This window comes from Octodon degus, unplaced genomic scaffold, assembly GCF_000260255.1.
Source record: "Octodon degus isolate 3935 unplaced genomic scaffold, OctDeg1.0 scaffold00285, whole genome shotgun sequence".
NCBI classification, from domain to species: Eukaryota; Metazoa; Chordata; class Mammalia; order Rodentia; family Octodontidae; genus Octodon; species Octodon degus.
In genome coordinates, this window is record NW_004524861.1 from 697,980 (window position 1) to 710,914 (window position 12,935).

General features: G+C 50.4%; 1 protein-coding gene across 3 annotated transcripts in view; it reads left to right on the forward strand.

Moving 5' to 3' along the window:
• The window catches only part of Wdfy4 (WDFY family member 4), a 240,968-nt gene that overhangs the window by 145,109 nt on the left and 82,924 nt on the right, over window positions 1-12,935 (forward strand). For all 3 annotated transcript variants that reach the window (XM_004646962.2, XM_023707249.1, XM_023707250.1), the window contains exons 40-43: window positions 19-96; window positions 5,128-5,337; window positions 6,460-6,511; window positions 8,025-8,191. In XM_004646962.2, the coding sequence (XP_004647019.1) occupies window positions 19-96; window positions 5,128-5,337; window positions 6,460-6,511; window positions 8,025-8,191 (507 nt within the window). The remainder of the gene's footprint in view (window positions 1-18; window positions 97-5,127; window positions 5,338-6,459; window positions 6,512-8,024; window positions 8,192-12,935) is intronic.

A 12,935-nucleotide genomic window follows, 5' to 3' on the forward strand; every position in this document is an offset into this window, starting at 1 on the left:
TCTTGCCCTCTCCTCTAGGATTTTGTGTCTTGTATTGAGAACTGCAGACGAAGGGGACAGGAGCTATACGCATCTCTGTACCGAGACCATGTGCAGGTGAGATGCAGAGCCCACCTCTGCAGAGTTGGCCAAGGTCCGCCTCAAACCTCAAATGGAAGGACCCTGAGAGCCTGTGGCTTGTGTGCTGGACTGCAGAAGTCAGCAGTAGTCACCAGGTACTCGGTTCTTCCTGCATGGCATGTGGTGGGTTGAGGACCTGCTGATCAGCCACCAAGGGTCGGGCCTGTCTGTCACTCATCCACTCAGCTAGTGGTAAAAGGTGCAGCTGCATCAGGGGTATAAAGATACAGGCCTGACCTTGCTGCCAGATGGCCCTCTCTAAAGGCGAGGTCTATGTGAAACAGTTAGGGCTCACAATGGGCACTGGGCGGGGACAGGGAAGCACAGGTACTGGCAGAGTTTGCAATGGGAAACATCACAGCAAGTGACTGCGTGAGCTGAGGCCTGGGGGAAGGGATGCCAGTGGGTGAAGGAGAGTGTTTGGGGGCAGGGAGAGATGTGAGACATTCTCGAGGATGGAAGGAGTGAGAGTCATGGGTCAGCTGGAGAAAATAGCTAGGAGGACCTGGGCTGGGAGGGACAGGATGAAGGGGATGCTGGGAGCAAAACAGACCAGGCTGTACCCAGTAGGGTATTAGGTTCTTATGCCTGTGCAGTGCTTGTGATGGGGGGTGGGGGTGGGGGGAGGAGGGGTCCAGGTGCTTCAAAGTCGTGTCTAGCATGACTCCCACCCAGACAAGCCAAAGGCTAGGCATAGGCCTGGGGTCTGAGCTTCAAGGTCTTTATCTTTGAAACAAGAGAATGTTTCCCAGAGGTGAAGATTAATGAGCAAGTAAGACGGAAGGTAGCAGCATAACTCTGGAGTCTGGAAGGCTGAGGTGGGAGGATCACAAGTTTGAGCACAGGCTGGGTGACTTAGTGGCACCCTATCTCTAAATAAAAATTACAAAAGGGTTGGGAGTAATTTGCTCTGGGTGAAGGCCCTTGGCTTGTTCTCAGCAACGTGAGAGCAAGAAGAGCAAGTGGGAAGCACTAGACCGCAGCATGTGGAGAGTAGGTGCGCTGTGTGGGCAGTGGACGCCCCGTGGAGTTGAGCTATGGTAAGAGTTAGATGCTGGTTAGTGTAGGTGTTTCTGGTTTTGGTTTGGTGGTGCTTACTTGTTTTGTTTTGTTTTGTTTTGTTTAATACTGTGGACTGAATCCAGGGCCTCACACTGAGCTACATCCTAAGACCTTTTTAATTTTGAGACAGGATTTCAATAAATTGCTAAAGTGCCCAGTTGGGCTCACACTTGCAATCCTCCTGTCTCAGCTTCCCAGAGTTCTGGGATTATAGGTACACATTACGAGGTCTGCCTAGGTGGTGTTCTTTTTCTTTTTAACTTTTTTTAAACATTCATTTATTTATTTAGTGTAGGGTCGTGCTATGCAGATCACACTTGTAGTGATCCTCCTGTTTCAGCCTCCCCAGTTCTGGGATTACAGATGTGTGCCACCATGCTTGATTTTGGTGGCCGGCTCAGCACAGGGCTGGCACAGCTTGTGGTACTGGGAATCGAACTTGGGTCCTTGCACTTGCCAGGCAGGTGCTTAGACTGCCAAGCAATCTCCCCAGGCCCAGTTGGTGTTCTTTTTATTAATAAAAATGTAAAAAGTGATTTCTCATTATGGAACACACCATCTAGTATCAAAACCTTACACATGTTTACACTCAACACTTTCTGTTCCAAAGCCTGTCTGAGTAGCAAGCGTAATGCTTAAGATGCTGCAACTCTGCCTGAGAGGTACTTAAGCCTAACAAAGGGACCAAGGGCACAGAGGTTCCCGCAGATGGGCCATTATCAGAGGGCCTGCCTCAAGAGGCACCACTAGTGGGCTGCAGAGAACTCTCGTTGCCCAGTGACCTGGGGGTCAGAAAGGGTGAGACTTGGAGCCAGGAGCCAGAAACCAAAGAAAGTGGGGAACAGCTGGAGTGGTCACCTTGTCTAGTTACCCCATGGAAGGCTGGGTATGCCTGAATGTGGCACTGGCACCCAGGACACACAGGGGAGCAGCAAACCTCTGCAGCTGTCCTGAGTGATGAGGAGCAGGGGGCAGGGCAAGAAGTGCGCACAACGGGATGAGCCCTTGGCTTCTGGACCGCATGTCTAGTCTCTGCAGGAGAGCTCTGGATCGGGTCACTGTGGGTGCCTCCCCACCCATACTGCTGAGCACACTCTCTTGGGTGCCATCTGTGCTCCCACGCAATTCTCACAAGTCCTTGCCCTACATGGCTTTACTGGGTGTGTCCAGGATGAGCCATGAAACTGATACATTCAGTTGCCACTGAGGGGAAGACAGGAAGAATTGGTTGTGATCGGAAGCATCCTTTCTAGACAGGAGAGCTTTATAAAAGTCCAGATCTGCTTCAGAGCAGCAAGTGTGGACCCCTCTGTTGGGGGAGCAGGGAGGTGCATGTGACCCTGCAGACTCAGGAGCATGGGGACCTCAGCGGGGGGACCTCAGTGGAGGTTCCTTGTCCTTGAGGGATGGGCTAGCTTCCCAGAGGGCTCATCTGCAGCTGCGGACCTGACAGAGTCTGGGCAGTACTTAAGAAATTTGTGCAGTTTTGTCATTGCTTAGGTATTTTTAAGAAAAATCAGCATTTTGAAGCTAACCCATGAGGATACTTTCCAAGTGCTTAAATATTTAGAACATCATTTTGATGTTTAAAAGAATGCAGATGTAATCATCTGTTGATGATAATGGGGTCTGGAGCAGTCACCCCACTTTTAAGGAGCAGCACACTTTCCCAACAGGGCCCCACTTAGCTTCCAGAAACCTCCGTGCCCAACCTGGACGACGCCCATCAGCCCAGCTTCAGCCCTGTGCAGTCGCTTGGCTCAACCTGAAGCCAGGGCTAGGGTCCAACCAGCCCAGCACAGGGGTTGGAGGCAGGGAAGCACTGAGCTCCCACAGGAAGGTGCAGTGTGGCGCCACAACCAGCTGCTCAGTCAAAATCCACAGCTGCCTCCACAGGCCCCTTCTTGGGGGTGTCAGATGCAGTACTTGGTTGCTTGTGGCTGGAGCTGGAAGCAAATGTTCTACTGTGCTGACCCTGGGTACCACACAGGACCCCTGCTCTGCAGGGACCCAGGGCTTTTGCAGCTTGGTCATCTGACATTCTCTGTTCTGAGGTCACATGCAACTTGCTGTTGTGACATAAATGTTGGTCCTCTCAGGAATCTCCTCAGGGACATGTGTCTGGCTGTCTGCAGAGGTTCGTGACAGCACGTGTCCATTGGCACAGCCTGAGGTTGCACAGGAGGGGCCCTGGGTGAGCAGGTGCTTGGAGTTCAAGGACCACTGTGCAGCTGGGCTGCAGACCCAGGGGGTTAGGATCGTTCATCCCACATCAAAAGAACGTGTTACTGCAGGGCCAGCAACAATCTCCAGGGGACTAAAATCTTTCCCCCAAAAGAGTATTCCTTTCAGGGGATCAAAAGTCAGCGAAAGCTATAAACTGTTATTTTTCTGGGGTTCCTTGTTAAACACTTGGCATCCAGTATAAGTTGTGATGGGTTTGGGATATGAATTTAAGAAACATAGATCCACAAAATCATCTTGTTTTGAAGTGGGATCAGCTTCATTCATAGTCCTAACGTTGTGAGCTGATGGTGGCACCATATTGAGCTTGCGAGAGAGTCTTGGTCTTTCCCTGAGCCGTGGTTCAGTGACAGTGGTGACCTTGTGAACCACATGAGATAGATGAGGAGCTCAGGTTCTTCCGATCCAGCTGCTGGTGAACTGAGGAAACAAGGTGACCAAGGTCACTAGATGCCAAGAGGCACATCTGGAGGGAGGCACTGTCCCCTCCCTCCAGACCTGCTTCCAGCAAATCCCGAGAATGATTCTACATTTGAGATAGCCTCGATTTGCAGTGCCCAGGACAAAGTTCTGTCAGGCACTGAAAAAAGCGCAGGAGAAATCCTGCATCCTTCAAATAACAGATCCCTTCTACGTACTCCAGGTCACAGGCTCCAGGTGTCTTTAGGACCCAGAGGCTGGGTTAGAGTCTTCACTTGGCCACCTGTGTGACTTTGCAGGTGTCTCCGTGGAGACAATAGACATTTTGGCTCATGGTGCCCACTGCATGGAGAGATGTAGTCAGGCAGGTACATGGCTGAGCCAGATGAGGGTTGTGAGTTTTTCTTGTTTATGTTCAGTTTTTGAGACTATACTTCTTGTCTCTAGCACTTTCATGCTTCTATTTTCAGAAAAGTTAAAGTTTAGGGCAAATACATGAAATGTTTCAGTAGTACTGTTGTGAACAAAGTTCACTCTGCAGAGTCAATTCCCATGTCTGAACTGGATGCTTCCTTGCCAGGTGAGGTGCAGAGCCTTGCTGTGGCCAATGGAAGCAGCTTAGGCCATTGCGCGTTCATATAAAGATTTACATTATACTCAACGGAAGGTGTGACACTCAAGGCCCACACACAGAGACTTCACAGACTTCCTAGCTATCAGATGGGAGGATTTTCATTAAGACAAAAAGTATAAGTTTTTGTGAACATTCTTGAATTCCTGAACATTTAAGAATCATAATGTATCAGGGGTTGAGAGGCCCTTAGATGCCATCCAGACCCCACAGGTGAGGATTCTGTGGTCAGGAGCTGACAATAAAGCACTCACATCACCATCTGCTGGGCTGCCAACCCCTCTTTTGTTTCTGGTCAGGTGATAGGAAGAGGACCAGTCATCCCTTGGCAGGGCAGAGGACCTGGTGAAATTCCATGTCCTGTTGCTAAATAGTAGTCCTATCCACTCTGACAATTAGTTTCAGAACCCTTGGGACCTGCTGCCCTGTGCCCTGCGCCAGGAATCTGGGGCCTCTGAGAGTCAAAGAGTGGCCAGACTTTTTCTCCCCTACATGGGATTGAACCACACCAAACTCTTATCCTGGCCTGGTGTTAGCTACAAGGTGTTTTTCTCTACCACTTCTGGGGTCTCGGTCTCCCCATCCTGGAAGGAGTGGAGCTGCCCATGAAGAACACATGCGAAGGCTGAGTCGCTGTTTCTGCTTCTCAGAGGCGGCGATGCAGCAACGTGAAGGCAGCCAAGGCCTGGGCCTGGATCCAGGAGCAGCTTTTTGGGGAGCTGGGTTTGTGGGGCCAGCCAGCTGAAGAGGCCATACCCTGCTCCCACTGGGAACTGGACTGGAGAGAGGGCCCTGCTCGCATGCGGAAGCGTGTCAGGCGCATGTTTCCCCGGGAGGCTGCGAGCTCAGAAGGGCGCAAGGTGAGTGTGGTGCACAGGGAGCTGGGGAGACAGTTGTGGGCAGACACGTGTGGGGAGTGGGCAGGCAGCTCTTCAGCTTTCCCAACCCATGCTTCCATCAGGTGAGACAGAGAACATAGACAGGTACAGAGAAGAGTCCCATAGATAATTCTGGTGACCTTTTACACAAGAACAGGACACATCAGTCCTCCTGGTACCTGGTAATTAGAGTCCAGAAGGATGGACGAGTGTGCGGACAGATGAGAGAGCAGTTCGTATAGGGCCCCTAACCCCCAAGCCATGCTCTTGTCTCCTAAAGTCCAGGGGGACACTCCTGCGCTTACAAATCTCATACCAAGTTTTGCAATGAGCCTGATTGTCACTGGGACTTTGCTGTGACGAAGCAGACTTTGACCACCAGATGTGGCACTACCTACCTTTAGAGGGATGGGAGGCCAGGTAGACTCATTCGGTAGGGGTTGTAGAAGAGTCTGTTCATAGCTCTCGCAATGTTGAACAGTCCTGCTTTAAACTGTTCTGAAAGGCAGCCTTCCAGACATGGACTGCCTCCATCTGCACCCACTCCAAGGTGCAAAGCTGACTTTATTCTCTCTCTGTAACCCCAAATCTCTGCAATGCTGACCTTGCTAGAGAGCCTCATGAGGAAGGTGTATTTCACTTATTCAGTATTAGTAAGCTGTTGTCATAAGCATCTGGTGGTTTGGAGTATGTTTCTCTCCATACATTTCTTAGGAATTGAGGAGAAAAAAAAAAAAAAAGAAAATAATGTGCCGTGTGCTGGAACTGTGCCCCTGAAGCTGGGTCTCTGGTCTCCGGGGCTGTGCAGCCCCAGGTCCCCTGCACCCCCACACTAGGGTGGCCGCTCACAGACATCCAGCACGCTGCACAGCCAGTCTTGGCTCTCTCTTTGGTAATTACTGTAATTCTACTTAATGGAAGATTGTGGGTTTTTCCCCTTTGACTCGGGAGCATTAATACTTGTATTTTACTGTGCTTATTTAGCATTTAGCGTTTTCTCCCGGTGCATCTGAGCTTTGAGTAATGTGCAGGATTGTTTGCATGTTTACGCATCTCTGGAGCAGGACTGGAATTGTGTTTCTCCTCTTTCTGCTCTTGTTTCAGGAGAGCCAAGACCAGCAGGGTGATATTTCACAGAACAATGCTGAAAATCAAGGTATTGGGTTTATTAGTTTATCCATCTTTCACCTTTAACAATTAAATTATTGGATTTATTTTCTATCTTATTAAAGATATTAAATTAATATTTGGGAGAAGAAAAAGCTGTAAAAATAGGCTAAATAGCACTAAAACTTTCTTCATTGCGTTCCAGACCTAGAGAGGTTGTTAGCACAGGGACTTAAGACTGAATTTAGAATAATACACGTTTTTATGGAGAAATAGTTTTTCTGGGTTGCTATATCAGGGAGACTTTAAAAGTGCTCCTGAGGCCAGCCAGATAGCTCAGTGGATTAAAGTGCCTGCTTAGGCAGAGCGCAGGCCAGGGTTCAATCCCCGGCGTGCCATGCCAACCTCACCTGTGGGGGCACGCTGAGATGTTGATTGAGGCTGGGCATGGTGGTGAGCCTGTAATCCCAACACTTGGGAGGCTGAACACAGGAGAATCACTACAAGTCCAATCTACATAGTGAAACCTTGTAGATCCTGTACTAAAGTGAAAAAAAAAAAAAGTGCACCCAAACAATTCAAATACATGCTCAGTAGCTGACAAAGTCATATAGAAAATAACATGCCTTACAATGAAAATGGAGAGCGCAGGGTAATTGGTTTTGCCCTGGACTTCTTGAGGAGGAAAGTGAGGGATACAGAAGTCAACTGTGATCTCCTGCATTTTCAGAAAAGGCTTGGCGTCATTCTTGATGCTGGTGCTTCCTCATTGTGTGTGTGATTCTCAGGGAGGAGTTGCTTGTGTTGATTCACCGAGAATGCAGGTTATTTTCGGAGCTCATGTTGTTGTAAACAAATACATGCACACACATGCATGTACGCATGCACAATTTCAAATTTCCTATTTTCTCCAAAGAATCTGCTTTGGCCTGAGTGCTCCCGGCCTCTGGGTCTGTGAGTTCCCTCGCCGCCCGGTTGCGACTGGGGTCCTCCCCTCTGCGCAGTGGCACCTCCCTATGCTGCTAGGGCTCAGCTCCTTCCTCTTCCAGTTTTTCATCTGTGGAAAAAGGACAAAAGAGCATTCAGCTCCTTAACAGGACTAGAAAGACAAAGGCCATCAGAAGTCTTTGGCATAGAGAAAGAGCTCCCTGTATGGGACCAGTTACTTTCTGAGCTCTGGGTGTGAGTGATGTTGCTTCATTTCTCAGTGATCATAGTTTATTACATTTCCCTTTACATAAGAAGCATTAGATGTTAGAAAATATGAACAGCAGTGCTCAGAGTGAACAAAGCAAGGTTGGGAAGAAGCCTCGAGACTTGACTGTTTCATGAGGGGGTGGACATCAGAAGGTTGCCCTGGTCACTCCAGGCCCTGCAGGAAGGTGGTTGTGAGGGCATGTTGGCCATGCCGCACAGCCAAGCAGGTGTCCCTTTCCTGAAGCAAGAAGGTCACCCTGAGTCATCCACACTGCTCAGTCTGCCTCCCAGCCTTGAAGTCCTCTTGATCACAAGGGATACACTGCACACCCTCCTGTGTGACATATCTCTTGATGCTGCTGCAGGTGAGCTGGCACCACAGGACACTGAGCGTGAGCCCGACGAGGTGGCACTGGACTGTTCCCAGCTCACTTTCTTCCCTGCCCTCCATGAGAGTCTGCACTCGGAAGACTTCTTGGAACTGTGTCGGGAAAGACAGGTCATCCTGCAAGAGCTCCTGGATGGAGAAAAGGTAACACGTGCGGCTGGCCACCCTTGCAGATTGTCAGGTCAGAGATACCCACACATGCACAGAGGAAGCCTATGCAGCCTGGGCCAAAAGGTGACTCAAGCTAACAAACTGCTGAGAGAAAGCTGACCAAACTTACTATGTTGTCCTCCACTGCCACCTGGAAGGCTGACTTCAAGGTACGGATTCTTGGCCTTGTAGTTCAGTCCCTGGGTCTCTGTCTGCAGCCCAATTCCTGCAGGCCCCATGCCCCACCCTAGAGCCCAGTACCTGTTTGGACACTTCAGCCCCAGGATCCAAGCTGTCCTATCCTTGACTTCCCTTGCTCACGACTTGGGTACAGTTGCTGTCCACATAGGTCAGGTGGGCGAGGCTATGCTACAGACAGCTATGGTCCTGGGGTTGGAGCCCACTGGAAAGCTCAATGTCCCCTGTACTTTGGTGTGGTGGAAGGAGGATTAAGGACCTCAGTAAAACAAAGTCACCCATTGCCTGAGTCTACAAAGGATGTAGTCCAGGGGATGGAGCCCAAGGGTCTAAAGTAAAACAGACCTGAGTTCAAATCTTAAATTGGCCAGGTGCCAGATATCAGGCACCTACCCCAAACCCCACTTTCCTGATCTCTACTGTGGGGTTCACAGCAAATTTTTCACTGCAAAGGTCAGGTAGACAACATCAGAAGACTGGTTCAGCATGGGGCACATGGCAGGCACTCATTCCAGATAGGCCCTCTTCCCTTCCTGAAGGTGGAGTGGGCTAAAGACTGGGAGCCTCAGGGCCCCACGGGTGCCCCACACTCTACTCTCAGGGTGTAAGTGAAGGAGACATTCCAGAAGAACTGAGGCAGAGACAGGCAGGCCAGCGAACCTTGAGGACAGCGCAGAGGCGGATGCCTGAGCAGAGGCTGCAGCTGCAGGAGGGCATCTATGGGTTCACACTCAGTCCTGCTGGGAGCAGATGCCAGCTCCCAGGGCCGTGCAGTGTGAGAAGGGCTCCAAGACATCCCAGTGCTCTTTAGGGACCGTGCCCTGTAGATGCCTGGAGGACCTCAGGTTAGGCTTGGTGCTTCCCAGGGGCTGGGTGAGGACTGTCACAGGTGCCTGGCTGATGTCACACTTGGGTGACTATGTGTGCCAATGCCACCTTCTTATACCTGCACAACCCAAACATTCCAAACATGGGGTGCATGTGGAAGCCCCCTGGCACCATCTCTCATGCCTTCACCTCCATAGCTGCCTGACCACAATGCTCAGCCTGCTGGCTGCTGCCACCAACTCTCTTGGCTGGACCTTGGAGCTCGCTGCTTGGGACCCAGAGAGCTGGGTTCTCCCCCTTGCTGCCTCCACTGTCCCCTGATCATCTCGACTCTCCCCTCAGTTGCTTCCCTGTCACCCCTACTGCTCTTTGAGCCAAGGAGGGAACCCTAGGAACCAAACTCAGTAGCCTAGAGTGGCCAGGCAGACACCGGTGGTGAGGACGTGTTATGGTCAGGCTCATTTTGTACTAGTTATGGAATTACCTGGTGCTCCCTGCACATAATTAAAAAAATGGATACTAAGATACAGCTGCAACACGTGTGTGTGTGTGTGTGTGTGTGTGTGTGTGTGTGCGCGCGCGCATGTGAGCATGCACATGTGCCTTGGGATGTGTGGGTGTCCTCACACACCCATCCAAGAGAGCAATTATTTCCGAAACACCCAGGCAGTGGAAATGAGGGCTCCAGGTTTCTCCCATGGAGCCCTTTCTTTGCCTGTGCCTGCAAAGGGTTGCTTGTGCAAGACAGTGATTCCCTGGCAGGGAAGACCATGCCCTGGAAAGCAGTCCACCCAAGCTCCTGAGCTGCTCGCAGGATGGAGGTCTGCATCATGTGTCTGAGGCTCCATCCCTGCTGTTTGTCACTCAGCATATTTTTTCTCAGGTCTCAAGAGAGGCCGCCACCCAGCAACCCTTGCTCCACCACCAAATCTAGTTGCGCAGGCTTCAAGTTCCCATGGGCCCTGGTGCCCTGCTACAGTCCTGCTGCCTCGCCCTTGCAGGGGGCCAGGGCTGCAGGTGTGCCACCCTACTGGGCTTCTGCTCCCATTACTTTAAGGCCAGCTGGTTTCTACCCTTAGTTTAATCTGTAAAGTCCTTGAGAGCAGCAGTACCCAGAGCAGTGGGAGGACATGGAGAGAGGCTCCTGGGAGGCTTCTCAAGAATGTCACCTGCTATCTTTGGGGCCACCCTCTACCTTCCTCTCCTCCAGTACAGACTCAGCAGACAGCTTGGGGGTGACAGTCCCCAGGACAAGGCTGGAGTTTATGGCTAAAGTGAGCCCTGCTCCACCCCTGCTCCACAGTGCTGCTGGGTCTTGCTCTTGTGGTTCCTCCCCGCTGGTGGCTTTGCCCTCCAGGTCCTGCTTAGGGACAGGGTCAGGAGCCTGCAGTGACTGACTTCCTATCCTGAGTCTGGGCAGAACCAGGATCGAGCTGCTCCCATGCCTCTCTGTCTGTACTTAAGCTTTGGTCTCGGCCTCTGTGTCGCATAGCTGGGGGCGTCAGCAAAGCTGGTAGGAGTCCCAGGTGTGCAGGCTGGAGTATGCGTGATGGTGTGAGGGTGGCTCAGCTTCACTTAGCCCCCAGCATTCCTGAACTTCTGGGGGAACCAACCTCTGGAAACCTGATTGAAAATGTCATGGTGACTCAGTTTCCCTGGGGGTCTCTTGTTCCCTGTAGAGCAGGTGGGGCCGGGACTGTGGGGGCTGCAGGCAGAGCTGTGCTGGGCCCTGCCTGGCCTCACCCTTTCCCTGTCCACAGGGCTGAGCCCCATGGTAAGATCACATGTCTCATCTCCTCTGCTGTGTTGAAGCTCAGAGAGGTGCTGTGTGCACCTGCCTGTAGCTCTGTGCCCCACATGGAGGGTGGCCAGTGCTCGTGCCTGCTGTTCTTGCTGTACCTTTGTGCCCTGTGTCCCCATGCTCCAGCGAGTCAGATCCTGGAACCGGAGGGACACCATGGGGAAGTGGGAAGGCTCTTTTGGGAATCCTGTAGAGGACACTCTCTGGGCAAGCAGCTTAGTTATTTTCTCATTGCTAAAAAACAATACCCAACACCCACAAGTTAAAGGAGGAAAAGTTTATTGTAGCTCACAATTTGTAGAGGGCTCCTTCTCTAAGTGTTGGGTCCAAGGCAGGCTGGCACGGCAGAGGGCCATCACAGAGGAGGAGCAGCTTATGGCAAGGCAGCAGGAAGCAGAGAAGCATCAAGGAAGCAGGAGGGAAACCAACTCTCCAGGCCACGCCCCCAGTGGCACACATGCTCCTGCCAGGCTTCAGTTCATAACATCACGCTTAGTTATAAGTACACACTCGCCCATGCTCACCCTATGAGTACATAAAGTTTGGGGGAACATCTAGATACAAATCATAACAGCAAGGACCTGTACTGTGGAGAGTGTACAGAACCACTGCTCTGAGGGCCCTGATGGGTGTGCACATCTTAGCCACATGATGAAGGATGAGGTGAGGGAACAGAGTGGAACCCCCAAGGTACCTGATGTGCTGGGTGGAGCTCTGCTCAAACCTTGGGGATCCATCAGTGAGTTCTGGCTTTGGGGAAAGGAGGGAAATTGCTGGGGTGAGGCCTGAACTAATGTGAAATGAAACTAGGGATGACCCTGGCTATAGAGCATGAGGTAGGAGGAGGGCAAGAGACAGGACCCCATGGGGCACAAAAGTCCGTGAATCCCAGAAACAGCAGAAGGTGCTTCCTCTCTACAGACCAGAGTGCTGCATAAAGTGGGATGGCTGCTCGAACTCCGGGGGCATGGTGGTTCTCTCCCTGTGCCTCCTTTATTCGTGCTTCAGCAGTTTCAGCCCTGATCTGTGTGGTCCCACCACTGCTCTCTGATGGCCTCATCCCTGGGCCACCATAGCTTTTTTTTTTTTTTTGCAAGGTTTTAATTATTTTTTGACATAATTTTATTGATAAACAAATAGCAATGAGACAGTTTCAAATCAAATCGGTAGGACAGTTTCAATAATTAACACATTGCATACATTCTTCTTAGTGGTTAATTGCTGTACAAGATGCAGACTTGATATCCTATTTACAAACACCATTAGAACAAATAATTCTATTCATTAAGAGAATGTAACCATATATCTATCCTAACCACTTTGAATACAGAGATACAAAATGGACATTCATCTGTATACCCTTTTTTTGTTAAGTTCCATTATTTGAATATTATAGGTGTGTAAACTCAGCAAAATATTCCAAAAGAGTCCAGTATCCCATAATAATATTGGGTCTTCCGCTTAACTGGCAATGTCAGAAATTGTTGACCCAAGTCCCCAACAGCTCAACATAACAGCATGGCTTTACTTCTTATATTTTGTTTTTATACTTTGCTACTGGATGGTTAAGACCAAGGTAAAACAGGGCATATGCACCAAGAGTTGTAGTTTTTGGGTCTGATAAGGTCAGTGAAATCTCTTCAGGATTTATCCTGAGATCCTGTACCTCAGATTGTAGAACCTTTGTCAGTGTCAGCCATGTGGATGAGTCATTGCTATTGCTTGGCCAATGTGCTCTCTGTGAAAGCCTGAGAGAATGGTTTCTCTCCATGTGACTCTTCTTAGGCACACTCTACATCATTGATCACTTTCCTCTTTGGCCCCATAATGTCCTTGATCAGAAAATTTGGGACACTACCGAGTTGCATGACGTTACAGTACAAGTTCTCATATGTCCTGAGTCTTAATTGA